At 43.4% G+C, this 18511-nt stretch overlaps 1 protein-coding gene across 9 annotated transcripts in view; it reads left to right on the forward strand.

Moving 5' to 3' along the window:
- Positions 1-18511, forward strand: part of LEF1 (lymphoid enhancer binding factor 1) — a 138496-nt gene that overhangs the window by 94961 nt on the left and 25024 nt on the right. For 4 of the 9 annotated variants that reach the window (XM_002717171.5, XM_008267504.4, XM_008267508.4 and 1 more), the window contains exons 5-9: positions 7039-7129; positions 8766-8849; positions 10861-10983; positions 12187-12349; positions 17733-17840. In XM_002717171.5, coding sequence (XP_002717217.1) covers positions 7039-7129; positions 8766-8849; positions 10861-10983; positions 12187-12349; positions 17733-17840 — 569 coding nt within the window. The remainder of the gene's footprint in view (positions 1-7038; positions 7130-8765; positions 8850-10860; positions 10984-12186; positions 12350-17732; positions 17841-18511) is intronic. The other 5 variants (XM_008267506.4, XM_008267505.4, XM_051820130.2 and 2 more) reach the window with 2 other exon arrangements.

Consider the following 18511-nt stretch of genomic DNA (forward strand, 5'->3'; position numbering starts at 1 on the left):
ACAGTTCCAGCTTTGTTCCTGACCCCAGTCTTTCCTCCACTTTGCTTCCCTTTTATCAAGAAACACCAAAGAATAAAAAACAACAAAAAGGTCTGGATATATATACATCCATACACAAACACACACACACACGTGGGATATATATATTTATATATATATTTCTCTTTCTTACTCTCTGCCTCTCAAAAAAAACTTTTTTTTAAAGAAGGCTGAGTTCGAGAGGGAAGGTGAACAATATGGTCTTGGTACTGGCAAGTTTGAGGTGTCTAAGATATCTGAAGGGGGGAGCACGAGCTGTGTGAATCACAACCTCGGACCACCAGCTAAGCTGGACATAAGCATCTGAGAACCACAGAGAGGTGGATGACAATTGAACAGACTTAGACAATCCTCAATTAGCAAAAAGAATGAAGTACTGTTTTAGTTTTCAACTATCTATTTAACAATTGTGATTACTATGCCCAACATCTGTCAGATGAACTTTGAAACAATAACTTATTTAAAAGAATAGCACAGAATGATTCAGTAGTTTTTCTCTCAAGAATTCTGGAACAACCCAGTGTGTGTGTGTGTGTGTGTGTGTATGTTTTTTTTTTTTTTTTTTTTTTTAAGATTTATTTATTTGAAAAAGTTATACACACAGACAGGGGGATGCTTCTATCCACTGGATTACTCCCCTGTTGGCCGCAACGCCCAGAACTGAGCCTATCTGAAACCAGGAGCTTCTTCTTAGTCTTGCACATGGGTGCAGGGGCCCAAGAATTTGGGCCATCTTCTGCTACTTTCCCAGGCCATAGCAGAGAGCTGGATTGGAAGTGGAGCAGCCGAGACTCAAACAAGCACCCATGTGGGATACCTGCACTGCAGGCAGCGGCTTTACCCGCTATACCACAGTGCCGGCCCCAACAACCCGGTTTTAAAAAGAGAAGTTAGGACTGGCGCCGCCGCTCACTAGGCTAATCCTCCGCCTGCGGCACCAGCACCCCGGGTTCTAGTCCTGGTCGGGGCACCAGATTCTGTCCTGGTTGCTCCTCTTCCAGTCCATCTCTCTGCTGTGGCCCGGGAGTGCAGTGGAGGATGGCCCAAGTCCTTGGGCCCTGCACCCGCATGGGAGACCAGGAGGAAGCACCTGGCTCCTGGCTTCAGGATCAGCGCATTGTGCCAGCCGCTTGGGGGATGAACCAAGGGAAAAGGAAGACCTTTCTCTCTGTCTGTCCCTCTCACTGTCCACTCTGCCTGTCCAAAAAAAAAAAAAGAACTAGCAGTCAGTTACATTATATGTTTACTTTTTGTTTCCATATTTTACTGCTACACCTGTCTTATTTTTGCCTACTTACAATTTGTGTCATTGCTTCTCAGACTTTCCCTCTTTAATTTTCTTTATTTAAGAGGCCAAGACACAGAAACAGATAGAGAGCTCCCATCTGCTGGTTCAGTCTGCAAATGCCTGCCAATAGTCGGGCATGGGCCAGGGCCAAAGCTGGGAGCCAGAAGCTCAATCCAGGACAGGACAGGAACCCAGTTTCTGGAGCCATCACTGATGCCTCCCAGAGTCTGCATTGGCAGGCAGTGGGAATTAGGAGCCAGGGCTGAGAATCGACCCAGGCACTCTGATAGGGGACACAGGAGTCTTAGCCGATAGCCTAAATACTCACTGCATGAAACTTTTTTGTCTTTTTAATGAACTCCGCAGTACTACAGACAAGAGACTAGTGGACACGACCAGAAGTTGAGCGCTTGCAGCTTCTTGAGTCTTTATTGTGTCCTAACAGTTGATGTGATTATTGTATTCCATTCCACACACTATTTGTGCTTGTTTTAATGTAAAGTTTCTGGACTTAATTTCATGTTTGTCCTGAGATTTCATTTACCTCTACCTGTTGGGGAATATGTAAACTCTGATTTGAAAAGCACTCATTTACATGATACTGAGTTTATATAATTCCCTTTGGTTAATTTCATTGCCAAAAAAGTAAGCCTACTAGGTCTCTCGTTTTTACTTTTTCTCTCTGCCTGCCTGCCTGTGTTTGGGGTATTATATTGTAGCTCAAATGATAGAACAAATGAACCAGTGAATTAAAACTTGTAAGGCCAGAGTTGCTGTTTTCAAGATTCCTGGTAAGCTAATTAGCTTTATCCAGAAACAAAACCCAAGGAGTAGCAGGTCCATACTCTAACCCTAGATAGAACGATTCAGTGAATTGAAACAGTTTGTCAGCAGTACTCATTCTCAGTTGTGGAAAAATAACTTCCTAGTACTTCAATTTTAATTTCCTATTAGGGTGCTCATCATTGTCACCTCTATGTGTATCCAAAAAGTTGCAAAGGGTTTTAGGTACCTGTTTGTTTATCACTATTATACGTTTTATCAATACACATGATAACAAATAATTACATAGCACTTGGATTTGTACCAGGTACTTCCCCAGCATTATATATATTGATTTATTCTTCCCAATAACATTTATTATGTTATTTTTCTGATTTTTTCAAAATAATAACAAATAACTTCCTTAAAGACATATAGCTGGAGGCCACATTGTGGTCTAGCAAGTAAAGCCAATGCCAACATCGGCATCCCTTGTAGGTGCTAGTTTGAATACCGGCTGCTCTGCTTCCGACCCAGGCCCTTGCTAATGACCTGAGAAAAGCAGCAGAACATGGCCCAAGTGCTTGGGCCTCTACCACCCATGTGGGAGACCTGAACAAAGCTCCTGGCTTCAGCCTCTTGGCCACCGTAGCTATTGTGGCCATCTGGGGAGTGAACCAGCAGATGGAAGGTTGGTCTCTCTGTGTCTCTCTAAGACTTTCAAATAAATAAATCTTAAAAAAAAAAAAAAAAAAAAAAAAAAAACAGACATAGCTGGGGCCTAATGTTGTGGTGCTGTGTTAGCTATCGATTGCAACACCAGCACCCCATATCAGGGAGCCAGTTTGAGTCCTGGCTGTTCCACTTCTGATCCAGAAGGCCAGAGGACAAAGCCAAGGTGTAGCTTGAGTTCTGGCTTCTGGTTTCTGGCTTCTGCCCAGTCACTATGTTTTAAATAAATATATTTTTTTAAAAAAAGATGTAGTTAGTGAGTACATAACCTGGCATAACCTTACAGTCTGAATTCACAATTATTTCATCTAATAAGACCTTCAGAAAGTTCATGTAAAATGTATGATTATGAAAAAGGTATGCATGGATTTCAGATTTTTACTCCAAAATAAACTTACCTTTCCATACCATTTTCCACCACTTTTTGTAAATACTTCATGTATTTACAGAAGTTAATTACAAGGTTAAAAATCTTTAAGGCTACATTGAGTATATCCTCTAGCATACAGGACATTTTTAGTAAATACTAGATTAATAAATGGTGTGAAATGTGCTTCAGTTTGCATGGCAGCTGGCAGAGAGGAACGTACTTCTAGGAATCTGGAAACAGAGTCTTAAATGTACATTGAGCTGTTTAGAAACTCCAGATCCGTTATCCATTCATACAGTGACCCAAGCCACATCACAGACATGCTTAGTAATACTGACCTGGTATAGGAAATGGGTCCATTTATTTCACTGGTTCGTTTGTTGCAATTATTTGTAGATATTCACTGAGGGCCTTTTCTAAAGACAGCCTTGTTTTGATACACAGATTGGCAAGGTATAAACTAGAAGTTGTAAATTTAGAGGAGAAAGAGATTTCTCAGAGTGACAAAAGTTAGAAGAAAATTGCCTAGGAGAGGGGCATTTGAAATAGGAGTAGAATTTCTTGAGAGCACATGTTGTGGCATAGCAGGTAAAGCTGCTGCCTGTGATGCCAGCATCCCTAATGAGTACCGGGTTGTGTCCTGGCTGCTCCATTTCCAATCCAGCTCCCTGCTAATGGCCTGGGAAAAGCAACAGAAGATGGCCCAAGTGTTTGGACCCCTGCCACCCACATGGGAGACCCAGATTGGCCTGGCCCAGTGCTAGCCATTGTGGTCATCTGGAGAATGAACCAGCAGATGGAAGATCTCTTTCTAACTCTGACTTTAAAAATAAATAAATCTTAAAAAAAGAGTAGAATTTCAGTAGATAAAAATGCAGTCAACTTACCAGCATAGGACCTAGCACGGAGCAGGTAATAAGTGAGTGATGGTTGCCACCTTCCTTCTACAGAAATAGGGGATCCAACTAGTTTGTGTGTGTGTTCTGTTGGCTCACTCCCACATAGACTCCCTGCCACTGGGTTCTCAGTGTCCATGGAACATGGGCTAGGAGCAGGACAGAGTTCTAAGGTTGTCTGCTTAAAGATAAGTGGCAGCTAGTGAGTTGCCTCTCTGGGTCCCACTGGTGTTACCGGTCGCAGCGGGGTGGGCGGTTGCTGGAATGAGTTTCATGGGTTCTTTTCCTCAGATTAGTATAGAAATAAAAAGCCTAAAAACAATTTGCAAAGAGGCAGAAACTTTTATTTGACAGAGAAGCATCCAAGAGGAGACCAGGCGGAGTGCCCAAAGGGGACACTGGCTTTCAGGAAGTGCCCAGGGTTTTTAAGGCATTCTGTGGGGGTGCCCATTGGATGCAGGGTTCACATACTGTATGTTGATTGGCTTGGGGCTCGTGGAGATAGCTGGTCTCCTTTAGGGGTTCAGCCCCCTCCTCTGCTACCTCTGGGTGAAAGATTGCACCCGCCCTGAAGGTGTGATTTAAAAGCGCAAGGTCACAAATGCAGCACAAGAAGCTGTTAGTGGGGACATGCTGATCGGCCTGGAGACAAGTTTCCCAGCCACAGCTGATAGGCTGCTTGTGACAGACATTCTGCCTGTGCCTGAGGGGCCACAGACCTCCCAGCGCCACCAGACGGCCCCACCCAGGACAGAGCACATTTTCTATGTCCCCAAAAACAGATACTTGAGCAGTCACTTCATCACTCCAGAACTGAATTTCTACATCTGCAAATGAAAGGAATTAAAGTAGATAATTCAGCTAGGTATGACCTATAATCATGGTTTGCAACTTGGGAAGGTCATTGAGATTTCCATCAAGCTTCTCATGTTCTAAGTTGGTCTGGTTGTATTTTTCTTCAAAAGCGAGAAATCCCCCTGAGGACGCTGAAATATGGGGAGGCATCTGGACTTCAGAACGAGGGAGGCAGCGAGTGGAAAGACTCTCAGTGACTGAACCATCAAGGATCACCTCTGCAGCCTCCCTTAGGATCCACACTGCCACCTGGACCTTCTCACACACCCTTCTCCCCCCAGGTCCCAGTCCACTGGCCTCGCACTCCACCGTAACCAAAAGAATCAGTATTCTAGAAAAAAAAATTCAGATGATTTCAGAGTATTGCTTTAAAAATGCCAAGCATGAGATAATCTCATGTAAACTCTCTGTTGAGACATTAAAGTCAGTCCTCCTTCCTACCTTGCATTCTGTAATATCCAGAAATAGTTTGTGATAACTTCAAAGTCAAATTGATATCAGTAGGGGGATAGCACTGTGGCATAGCAGGTAAAGCTGCCACTTGCAGTGCCAGCATCCCATATGGGTACCAGTTCAAGTCCCGGATGCTCCACTTCCAATCCAGCTCTCTGCTATGGCCTGGGAAAACAGTGGAAGACGGCCCAAGTCCCTGGGCCCCTGAAACCATGTGGGAGACTCAGAAGCAGCTCCTGGCTTTGGATTGGCACAGCTCGGGGCATTGCCACCAATTGGGGAGTGAACCAGTGGATGGAGGATCTCTCTCTCTCTGATTTTCAAACAAATAAATCTTAAAAAAAATTAACATCAATTTCGAGGGCAGCACTTCTTAAAGTCATTCCCCTATGTTCAAAGCCTTCTATATCTTTTAAGATCCAAGTGAAATTCATAGGCTTTTTAAAGTAGTAATAATAAAAAAAAAAACCAGAATATTTAAAGGATCTCCTTCATGCACTTATCTAATTTCACAAATTAGCCAGTGTATTTCCCAACACTGAGGCACGATCAGGGAGGGAGAGGGTCAGACCTTGGAGTATGAGTTTACATGTGGACCCCCAGTCATTTAAAGACTTAATTCATTGTGTGAGGAAACTAATGTGGCTCTTTTTCACTCAGAATCGCTTTCCCCAAATACAGTAAATTAAGGTCTTAGTAATTTCCACATTTTCTTGTCTTTTTTTTCCTCCTGTACCTAAGATAAGGTATAAACAAAGGGGTGCCATGTGGGACTAGGATTAGGCAAAATCTTTAGGTGGTTTTCACAGTGATAGGACAGTGTACGCCAGGGAGTTGCAAGCTCCAGAAACAATTTGGTGGCACTCTCATTTTCTGTGCATACAACTAATCCAGAACAGCTTGACCTTGGAGCCCAGAGGACTCAAGTCGATGAAGAGCTTAGTTGGAGCTAAAGTGGCAGAGACCAAATGAATCATATCAAGTGTGACCATTGTGGGGCAGAAGATGATTCCTAATTAATCTTTGATCCTCTGAGGTGTCACATTTCCCCAATCTGTATGTCCATAAGGGAACCAATGCAAGTATGAAAGTGGCAATTTACCTAATCCTTGAGTACCATGGCAGGCCATGCATTCATATGGGGCTGTCACTTTTCTATTCTACACAAAAACAGTTGTCTACCGTTTTCTTAACCAAAGTGAAATAATGAGGGCAGAGTAAATCATCTAGGCGGCTGTTTAGGAGGCCGTTTCGTTGGCTGCATGTTTCCTCCTTCAGGAGTTCCTCGGGACCTACAAAGGATCTTCACTCGGTTCATGGAAAATGTGTGCTGTGAAAAAAGTATGCACGAATTGAAAAAATGAAGTTGTTTTTGCACTAACATAACTGGTCTTTTAATTCCATTTTCCACAAAGCTTTTGAAAGTACCCTCCTGCCAGGTGAAGTCCCTGTTTTCTCAGCTGTTGAAATCTTGAGAAAAGCTCACAAAGTGACTTCTGATCGTTGGATCAGATGAGTAAATATTGCTTCATGCTAGATTTTAAGTGTTAATGGCAGAAGGCATTGTTCATCACTTTTCCTTCGCTCTTCCGGTCAAGTGCCCTGTGTGTCCAAGCCTGATCGCTCTCTGTTGTTTTTTATAGGCATGTCCAGACATCCTGCAGCTCCTGACATCCCTACCTTTTACCCCCTGTCTCCTGGTGGTGTTGGCCAGATTACCCCACCTCTTGGCTGGTAAGCTCCCGCTTGCAACCTTCATCCAGGTGGTGGAACACATGTTCTTCCACTTTGCATTCATGGACATTAGCTGCTTGAGTGGTAACACTTGAGGAGTTGAAGAAATTTCACATCAACAAGCAAGGTGCTAACTTTATTTCATTTCAATTTTAAAAGAGTAAAAAAAAAAGCCAAACAGACTTTGAAATGGATTGAATCTGTTTGCTAATATGTGTAGAAAATGACTGTAGCATTTTGCTTTGAAGCTCTTAGTCTTATGGATTCAATTTGTGGCTTTGGGCATTTGCTATGCCTATACAAAGTTAGTACTCAGTGTGGTTTTTCTTCTCCGTTATTTTTATGAAAAACTTACTATTTTTGAAACATGAACTTAGACATATTGAATATCTACCTTTGCTTATAAGTGAGCAAGTAAGGTAAATGACAAATAAGTTGAGAGAAATTCAATGAAATTAAATCATCTTTTGATTTTTAATAAAATAAGCATCCAGTCTGAGTTCAGAGGATTCAGAAACACTGGTTTTAGGGCTTTCATTTTTTTCATAATCCAAATGGCTAATGTTCTTTATTTTGTTTATTTCCAAAAACATTCTTATTGCTGTCTTTGAAATTTTTAAAATTATGCAAATGAAGGAAATATATTTTGGGAAGAAAATAACTGTATGTCGTAGAGCCTATTTCTGTGGTTTGATTATTAGCTTACAGCTTTTCCTCTTCTCACTGCCACCCCTCTCCATTCTCCCCCCACTCATTTCTGCCTCCAGGGAAACAAACGATGCTTCAACTTGAGCAGAGGTTCCTCTGCCTCCTCCATTTGGCCGTCTACCCACAGCCCCTGTCTCCCTATGCAGATGTCCAGACATTGTCTCTTCCCCTAGGCGTCCCAGTGTGCTTGCTCACTCCTTCCCTTTCTGTCTGTCTCTGTCTCTGTCTGTAGATGAGTAACTCTATTTGAACTTAAGTGATTATGTGTACACTTTCAAACCTAGATCAATTATTCTGTCTGAACTTCGCCACTTAGGGGCGATAATCCTGTGTCCCCCTGCATCTCTGGCAGCGGCAGTCAAGACTGTGAAAGGAAACATGCCAGAGGTGGAAAGAACAGAGGGAACGGTAGACTTCTCTGGGGCCAGAGAAAATACCTCCAGTGCATTGCTCGTTTGTTTCTGGACTCTCACACATGTCTACGGGGGCAGGGGGATGCAGCGTTTTCAACACATTTGTCCGTTTTCATGTGACCATGAACGTGTATGTCCTCCTTTCTTCCCTTCCTTGACATTCTCGAAGATTCTGGTGCAGGATTCACTGAGCTCCTTTTTTCTCAGGAGTGCACTGAGTGTCCACGAAGTGCCTGCTTTGTTCCTGGTGGTAGTGAGGTTGGGAGTGGGGAAGGGACTTGTTTGCTTTCAAAGTTGAAGGCAGGAGATTTTCTTCAAGGTAAAGGATGCTGTGATTGGGTGGAGGGTAAGGAAAGGAAACCGTTATGCACCCGAAGAAACGCCATGGTCTGTAAACACCCCCACAAGGTTCTACTGAAACGTCTCCCGTCTCCCGTCTCCCCTCGCCAAACTCGTATTGCTGGTTGGTAACTGGTGTTTTGTCATTGACGGGTTCCTTTCTTCTGTGACCTCAGGCAAGGTCAGCCTGTATATCCCATCTCGGGTGGATTCAGGCAACCCTACCCGTCCTCACTGTCAGTCGACACTTCCATGTCCAGGTAGGTGGAGGAGGATCCCCGGGCACCCAAGGACAAGCGGCTCTTCCTTCTGCTTGCATCTTGTGCGCCTCTGCTTGCCTCGCGGGCGGCTCGGAGGGGGTGTCTCAGCCACGCGTGTGTCTGCGCAGTGCGCCTGGCTCCCACACTAGGTGTCCTGGAGATCCCTGTTTAGGAGCTGCACGTTGCGCCCCTGCGGGACCAGCCACACGGGAGACACTGCCACCTGACCGTGGGATGAGAACTGTCCCGGAAACGGACGTTGTTAACACGAAAAGCTTGATTGAGCTTAGGGGTGGGGTAGGGGAGTAGGATAAACACTGGTGTGGTGTGAGTTCTGTAATTTTCTTCCTTTGAGGAAACTTGGAACAGCTGCGTGCAGCAGTGTTTAAAAACGCCCCCGCTAGTCCAGAGCCTCCGTGGACCACGGCCGTCGGGAGGGCGGGAACCGTGCTCCCAGGCTGTGGGGCCATCCCGCGTGTGCGTCCTAGTGTGTGAATCAGGCCCTGTGGGGACATGTCAGCGCGCGCAGAGCTCGGTGAGCGCTGCCACGCCACACTTTGAGGCTGCTTTGTGTAATGCTTTTGCTTCTGGAAAGGAAGGCTTCCGTGCCCTGTGCTTGGTGCGCACACCCGCGCGTGGTGTGTCATCTGTGCGTCCTGTGGCTTCCTCGTGGGATCCCAGTGTCCCTGCGCCTGGAGTCCAGTACGGGGCTCCTAATTGGTTGCGAATCTTTTTTTATGTAGGTACGAAATTCACAGTTTCTGTGGTGAATTTCAACTTCAAAAATACTATCTTATTTGTTTAGTGAGTTGTAAATCTAGCTGGTTGGAGTGGGGGAATGGAATTAATATCCTTCCCCTTCAAATATCTTGATTTTTTTTTTTACACTTTTTAACAGTGTAAGAACCACCTAATGACAGGGTTATCTCACATGCAAATAAGTTAGCATAATTTATTTCTGCAAATAGTACATTTAGTATACATCGTTATTTGGTCCAATATTTGTATTTTCACCCTGGCTTCCTAATATTTTAAAATTTGCTTCTGAAATATGACATCTCCAAGCAGAGTTCCTTCTTTCCTTTCCAGATGAAGGAATTGTACAAGCTGTGATGAAAGACCGTGAATGTTGTGCTTGCTGAATTAAATGTTTACTTTGAAACCATTTGAAAAACAAAAATTTCTAAGCATACACAAAATTTGTCCAAAGCTGTTGTTGAAACTACCGTCTGTATTTGTTTTATTTTTCTTGCATGGCAGTTTCTCTCCTTTGTGTTGGCTGGTGGTGGATGTTTTCATGTTTTTTTACACTCTGCAGCCACATTCAGAAAAAAAGCCTTCAGCAGGTGTAATTTTTATCTTAATGCAAAAACTGTGTCCCTCTCTTTATTTAAATCCTTCCCCTTCATTCCGTTACCCGTTCTTCATGAGGCCGGATCTCTCAAACATGGCTCTGTTTCTGGATAGAAAGTCCTTTTTGATGATGTTAATGGAAATCAGACTAAACGAGGGGCTGAAGACAGCTTTCCTGTCCCTTTTCTCACTTGTCCTCTCGGAACACTAAGGAAGAAGCCAACAATATGAAAAGACTCTTGAGTGTGATGGTTTGTTTCACAGTGTAGGCAGAGATTTTTTTTTTAATGTGATGTCTTTAAGCTTTCATTTAAAAATCATTTTAAAAGCTAAATAATTTAATAAAGTGTTATATTTCTGATAATTACCATTATTGAAATTCTTGTTTGAAAATTGCTTTGCAAGAAAAATGATTCACTTTTTTTTAATGCCTCCCAGGGAAAATGTCAGATTCTACTATTAGTTTGAGAAAACTACAGGGAATAATTATATTTTGTACCTGAATACAGAAGGAAAAATAATTATCAGCTCACTCTAATTTATAGTTAATATTCCTGTGCATATGTTTATGTTTTTGTTCCTAGCCAATAGCAGTCATTTTTGCCGTGGCTACCTCAACCCGCAGTGCATACTTTTCTCTTCTCTTCTCTTCTTCTAGGTTTTCCCATCACATGATTCCTGGTCCTCCTGGTCCCCACACAACTGGCATCCCTCATCCAGCTATTGTGACACCTCAGGTCAAACAGGAGCACCCCCACACTGACAGCGACCTAATGCACGTGTACGTATGTACCTGGCCTCCTCCATGAGCACCTTAAGACACTGAGCCTCACAGCCTTGCTGCTTCCCCACCACGACTGTTCTCTCCCCGTCTCTCTGGTTAGGAAACAGCATAGCTCTGCCTCAAAAGCCATGTCCCCGGGCACATTAAGCAGCTTGCTTCTCCCTGCGCTCATTCTGAATCTCAGGTTGGAAAGGAGCACTGACCTTAGCAGACCACAGGAACCTTGAGAAGTGGAGGACACAGCAGAGCACAGGCGTTCATGAATCTTGAGCTGTGCAGCCATTTACCACTGGTTTTTTTTGTTTTGTTTTAAGATTTATTTATTTGAAAGTCAGAGTTAGAGATGAAGAGAGAAAGAGAGAGCTTAAGAGACTTTCCATCTGCTGGTTCACTCCCCAAATGGCTATAACAGCCAAGGCTGGGCCAGGCTGAAGCCAGGAGCTTCTTCCAGGTCTCCCACGTGGGTTACTGACTCTTGGGGGGAACCTCTTACTACTTGAGTGAAGTAGATGGGAGGGTGTAAGGCACTTCCTTCTGGAATGCAATTACCGGGCCTGGGTTTCATCAGCACAGGAGTCCCTGCTGAGCCAGAGTTGTCTCAGACTGTTCGAGCAGGCATCAGTTAATGTACCCTAAAGAAACTAGTAACAGAGCTCCTCAGTTTAGAGCTGGTGGATGAGAGTGTGGCTGGGGGCGGCCCCATGTGGGGCCCATAAAACCCCTGCAAGTGCAAGCAAAGACCACGTACATTTCTTTGGGAAAGGATCTGTGGTTTCATTAGTGACTCTAAGTGGTCCTTGCCCCCCAGGAGGAGTTGAGAACTTCCGCTCAGCTTCTTCAGGGGGGGACCAAGGAACTCAAAGACATGGGCCTTAGAACCTCTTCACCATTCCAAAAACACTTGCATTTCAGGTTAAATGCTTCTCCAGCCATAGGCACTTTCTCAAATCACAGTACACTTACACAGAGTCACTGAGTGAGTGAGAGGCCCTGGGGGTTGGGTCGGTTGTGCCCAAACGTTTCATCCAATGTTTGAGAGTTGCTGTTGTAAGCTGATGTGTCCTGGGGGCTTGTGGAGAGCTGGGAGGGCTGTGCCCAGCCTGAGCTCCCCGATATAAACAGATGCCTCGCTTCTCCCCCTCCCCTCCCGTCTCTTCCTTGTTTCTTCTGACCCTTCCCCTGACCACCACCACCTTTTAGGAAGCCTCAGCATGAACAGAGAAAGGAGCAGGAGCCAAAAAGACCTCACATTAAGAAGCCTCTGAACGCTTTTATGTTATACATGAAAGAAATGAGAGCAAATGTCGTAGCTGAGTGTACTCTAAAAGAAAGTGCAGCTATCAACCAGATCCTAGGCAGAAGGGTAAGTAGTGGGATGGGATATAAATGTTTGTGGTGACCATGAAATGGCTTCACTGAAATCTGGCCAGATTTAGTTACCTGTCAGGTGGTCATTGAATGCCTTTGTATAACTGGCAAGCACTTTGGGAAATAATTAAGGGTATAAGATTTAATATAATCTTCAGGAGCATTAAATGGTATAATGCATGGCAAACAACTTAGATTATACCTACAACACAAGAAACTTCCCATAAATAACTATTCTTACCATTGTAATTTGTAAAGCAAAAATACTTACTGAGCGTCTTTTATGTGCCAGGCATCGTGCTAGGTATTAGGTAATCATTGCTGAATAAAACGAATAGGGTTTATTGGCTTTCTGGAGCTTGAAGAGTGCAGACATTGCACATAAAATCACTCAGTGAAAACTAACATTGTGATAAATTCTATGGATGGAATGGACAAGAATCTGTGAGAAAGCATTGAGGGAGACTGGAGAAGGGCCTTCGGAAACGGGTGTACTTCAGCAGGGACATGAGGGGGCCCATGGGGAACTGTAGACCCCAGTCAGTGTGCAGAAAGCTCATAGTCATTAGGAAGCTGCAGCAAGGCCTTTGGGAAGCCAGCCTGGCCAAGAGAGGTGGCCATGCCTGCTAAGACAGGAGCAGATCTGTTCTACTTTGAAACTCTAAATGGAAAAGAAGTTGTGATTCTAAAGATTGCTCTCTGATTCTTTTTTTTTTCTTTATTTTTTTGAAGACTTATTTATTTATTTATTTGAAATGTAAAGTTACAGGGAGGGGGAGGGGACAGCAGAGAGGGAGAAGAATATTCTGTCCGCTGTTTCCCTCCCCAAATGGTTGCAACAGCCAGGACTGGGCCAGGCTTAAGCCAGGAGCCTGGAACTCCATCCAGGTCTCCCACGTGGGTGCAAGGGGCCCAAGCAGTTGGGCCGTCTTCCACTGGTTTCCTAGGTGCATTATTGAACTGGATTGGAAGTGGAGCAGCTGGGACTTGAATGGGTGAGCATGTCAATAGCCGGTGTCACTGGTAGGGGCCATAACCCACTGCACCACAATGCCAGCCCTGCTGTCTGATTCTTGAAGGGTATATATGCCATGTTCCTGGATTTTCCCCCTTTCTTCCTTCTTTCACTCATGCTGTGATATTTTTCTGAGTCACCGTTACACACCATCAGACTAAAACTAGAATGGACACTTTAAGATTCATTACCTAACAACCACCCAAAAGACTAATCTTGCAAGATGGGAATGGTTTTCGTTTAGGTATCTGAAGAGTGTTACAGAAAATTTTAATTTCTCTAATTCAGATTACAGTTGTGCTGTAATTAGAAATTTAGAAATGTTGCTGCTCTTCAAAGATGTGTGGTAGTTTCTTAATTTGTGGCCTTTGTAGGCTTGCTTTTTGCAACCTCTTGAGAAAATCATGCTCTGCCAGTGAGTATTCAGGTGGGGAGGGTCTAGTGGCCCCTGTGAGAATCATGTGCTGACTGCTGGCGATCACTTTAACCATGTGTGCGCCAAGCCCAGTGCTTTTGTGCATTCATAACGGAAAACATGCAGAAGGTAGCCAGTCCTCACGAAGAGGAGGGAAGCAGACCTTCTTGCTTTATTGATTCCCATTGGGTAGCATCCAAATGCAGCTATTTCCAATCTGCAAGACACCAGGGTTTCAGGGGTAGGGTGCGGTGGCAGATGATAGCTTTTCTGGTGTCCTGTGTGCAATGCCCTGTCTCCCTGTGGATTCTTAAACACTTAATAACAATAATTACAGTGATTCCCCAAGCCAGATCATAGCAGATGAGTGCGTCCCATCATCTTTGAAGAACTCCTCCTTAAAAGCCCAAAGGCTGATGACCGTTTTCCTGACACTCTCGAAGAAATCAGAGGGAGGGGAAAAGGTTGACATTGTGTAAAACTCTCTGCTTTTTCTTTTTTTCCTTTCATTTTATTTTTTGAGCTAAAGTCCCCTTGGCCCTCCAGCGGGAATTATTTTCCTGCTCAGAAGAGTAGGTGAGGATATGATATGGGGGTATGCTTCCTACTTTTAATGCACATTTCCAACAATTGCTACTTTCTCAGCTCCCTTAACCATCCCCAGATCCGAGCATGTGTCCTCATGGATGGTTCTCATTTGGGGTCTCTCTCTGTCTTTGATTTAGACACCTGTTTCTATTTATAGGGCTTTGAGATCCTTGATTAAGATCAGGTTTTCTATCCTTTCATAGCTCCCCTCTGGCAGGGCAGCCCCTGCTAGCTCTTTAAAGTCACTGGCTTTAAAATCATGAAGTTTTACACTGGGATAATTAGAGTTCTTAAAAGGGGATCTTAAATCCATCCTGCAACATTTTATGTTTTGATTTTTATTCATCTTTACTGTCTTTCTGCAATAGAAATGTTCATGTGAATTAATCAAGACTTTCTTAATTCATATTATAAATAAAAATAGCACAACTGTTACTTTAAAACAAGCAAGTTTTTTTTTTTTTTTTTAATACCTTGCTGGCTATTAAGGAAATTCTATTTATAACAAATTTACTATCTGACTATTTTGGAACCACATAAATCTCTCCAATTAAATGAATTTTTTTTACCCTTGACAATTAAATTTGATTTTTAAAATACTTAACTCCTTATTTTTCAGTAAGCAAAGAGATGCAAAAACTTATTCTAGTCAGTTGGGTTTCAGAAATTCCTGTAACAAAAAAAAAAGGCAGTGTTTATATTATGTATTGGACTTTATTTTTGTTTTCAATACAAAAAACTTGTATGCCACTGTTTTACCTACTTTTCCAATCAGCAGGTCTGGTGCCTTGAAAATATCAGGGAACTCAAAAGCAATTGAAAATGCAAATAAATAGCTTCATCTGTGCCTTGCTTTTGCTCTCCTTGGATTTTATTCAGTTTTGTTTTAATCAGCCAGCATCTTTGTGTCAACGGAAGTTTCCTGCTTCAACTGAAAAATACCTAGTTGTTTGGGTGCAAGACCCAACCTTAACCCTGAAACACATTTTGGGGGCTTATATTCTTTAAGATTTCAGATTTTCTCAGCAATTTCTAAAGCTCCCATAAGTTACCTAAAATTATACTGATGTATTGCATCATAAAAGGTGTTGTATATAGAGAGTGATGCTTTGCAAGTGAATGAGCAAATGAGTTTAAAATGGAAGACCACTGTTTTGTTTTTCCACTTTTGTTAACACTTAGCTACTGTGGTAAATACCAATCAGTGTTTTCTCAAAAAAGTCAAGGGTGATCTTTTCCACTGTGTCCAGTTGGGTCCTCCCCACCACTCTCCCGCTCCACAGGGGTCTGTAACTCCAGGTTGCTAGAGGCTGTGTGACTTTTCCTTCCTGCTGTATACTGCCACAGCTGCCGCTGCCCCAGACGTGCCTTCTGCTTGTGCTCAGTGTGTTGAATTGTGTTTTCTGCTAGTGCAGAGATCTGTGCTTCAGGGCTTTTTTTTTTTTTTTTTTTTTTTTTTAAGGATTGTTTTCTCTGTCACCTCCCCCTGATTTATTTTTAAACAAAATCCTGTTACCTGATTTGCCTTTAGGCTCAGGCCACGTCCTGCTGTGTGTCCTGCTTTTTACCTTTCCATTTAAAAAATGGATCATGTGGGCCGGTGCCGCGGCTCACTAGGCTAATCCTCCGCCTTGCGGCGCCGGCACACCGGGTTCTAGTCCCGGTTGGGGCGCCGGATTCTGTCCCGGTTGCCCCTCTTCCAGGCCAGCTCTCTGCTGTGGCCCAGGAGTACAGTGGAGGATCCCTGCACCCCATGGGAGACCAGGGTAAGTACCTGGCTCCTGCCATGGGATCAGCGCGGTGTGCTGGCCGCAGTGGCCATTGGAGGGTGAACCAACGGTGAAGGAAGACCTTTCTCTCTGTCTCTCTCTCTCTCACTGTCCACTCTGCCTGTCAAAAAATTAAAAAAAAAAAAAAAAATAGATCATATATTCGATCCAACACAGAGGGCCCTGCTTTAAGGGACTTTCAAAGGAAATAAGGTCTGTTGTCCTGCCTGTGGGCATGGGCTGGAGACTGGGGCAGGAGGGAGCCCTGCCTGGAAGGTGCTGTTGTCAGACAGGCACTGTTGCTTGAAGGCAGCTTCTTAGCTACACTGAAGGGGGCACAGTCTGAGTCGGTGAGGACTTGGACATAGCCTCCTCCTGGAGAATTTTTCCCTTCTCATTAATCTCTTTCCCTGTTTCCTATATCCTCCTTCTCCCATGTCTTTTTATCACTAAAAAAAGGAAAGAAAGCAAAATCAGTACTCAGGGTGGCCATGAATGGGGAAGGATCGTCTGACCTGAAACAGGGAGGAAGCAAAATGGGAAGCTCCACACCTGAGAGCCACAGAGAGCAAGAGTGGGGAGGCCCCTGACTGGGGCGGGGGGAGTGTCCAGGTCTCTTGCTCCCACGGCTGCCATCCCCTCAGTGCTCATGGTTCTCCAAAGCCCACCCAGTTCTCCCTAGAGGGTTCGGCTGGGAGTTCCTGGCATCCGGGAAGGAGGGAGAAATGCTTGAAACTGTCTGCTGGGACGTGGGGAGAGTCATGTGCACACATGCAAAACAGTGTGCAAACCTAAGCTGCTTAAAATCCCAAATGGGTGCCTTGCCTACGTCAACCATTCTGTGACACAGGGTCTGTGATTTATCAGTTACGTAAAAAGTAAGTGGAAAGTTGGACAGTCCGCAGCTATGTTCTCCGTATCAGAAACCGTAGCCTCAAATTCTAGATGGTGAAGTATGCTTGGGTAATGCTCCTTGCTTTCCACAAAAAGCCTTAAAATATGCCTCTGTGAGTATACAGCGCTGTCACTGTTCCCTCTAGATAACTGGCGTGTATGGAAGCGTGAGGAGATGGTGCAGACACGGAGACAGACCGAGGTCTGATGTCTTGCCCACCCCATAGACTGGATCATATGATTAAGGTTTCAGATGCTTTATAGGACAGAGTGGGAGAGAGAATGTCTGATTTAAAAGACATCTGGAAATTATCACATTTTGCATAAGTAAGTGGTACTTGGGTTCAGAGTATGCACCAAACGATGAGAAAGGGTGAAGTTGGGTGTTGAGGTTCGGAAGTTCTGTTTGATTTACACTGATAAATAGAAAGGGTGAGTGACAGAGATCATTTTACTTTGAGTACATTGAGGGACTTTGATGTGTTTCATGTGATATTGGAGAACAGGGTAGAGACCAAAGCTTGAGTTCTGCTGCAGCCACCAGACTCCAAGTGGATTTCTGCTGCACTTGGTCTTCTGCCATTTAAAAATGAATCAAAGGTTAAATGCTTAATACTTTCATTTTGCAATGTTTAAAACAGAAAATACACAACTATTTTTGCTTACTTTTTTTTCCTGCTTCCCTCTCTCATTTTAGTGGCATGCCCTCTCCCGTGAGGAACAGGCTAAATATTATGAATTAGCACGGAAAGAAAGACAGCTACATATGCAGCTTTATCCAGGCTGGTCCGCAAGAGACAATTATGTAAGCCTCTTCTCCGTACCAGTGCCTCTCTACTTTCCACTCATTCTGTTTCTTTTGGTTTCAAGAACAAATGTGTTTTAGGGCATTTATAATGCTAGTTCTATTTCCTATTCTTGCAAGTTAATGAACTTTGTAATAAAGGGTTCATGGATTTATTATATTATGAAAGCCTTGAGCTGTCATAATTTCTTGTTTGTTTTTTCGCTGTGGGTGCTAATGCATTTTTTAAATAAAGATTTTTTTGAAAGTCAAAATGTAAAACCTTATCATTAAAGTGTTGGTAAGAACAAAAGAAAAGCTTGTAATCTTGCCATGTAAAGGCAACATTAATAGTTAACAGCCTCCATTATTTTTTTCTGTATGTGCTCTTTATCATTCACATGTATATATAGGGGTACTTCAAAAAGTTCATAGAAAATGTAAGTAAAAGATGTTTGTTATAAAAGCAACTGAAGTCATGCTTTTTTTTTTCATAATACGCATTTCCATGAACTTTCTGAAGACCTGTGTGTGTTGTGTGTGTGTGTGTGTACCCTTTGTGTCATGCATCTAACTCTTCTATGTAAAAAGCATTTTTCTGTGATGCATAGTGCTTATGTACATTAACATTCCATTGAGTGAATATCCAAGTTTACCTAGCCATTTTCATTTTTTTCCTGCTTTCAGATATT

Source organism: Oryctolagus cuniculus, chromosome 8, assembly GCF_964237555.1.
Source record: "Oryctolagus cuniculus chromosome 8, mOryCun1.1, whole genome shotgun sequence".
Classification (NCBI taxonomy): domain Eukaryota; kingdom Metazoa; phylum Chordata; class Mammalia; order Lagomorpha; family Leporidae; genus Oryctolagus; species Oryctolagus cuniculus.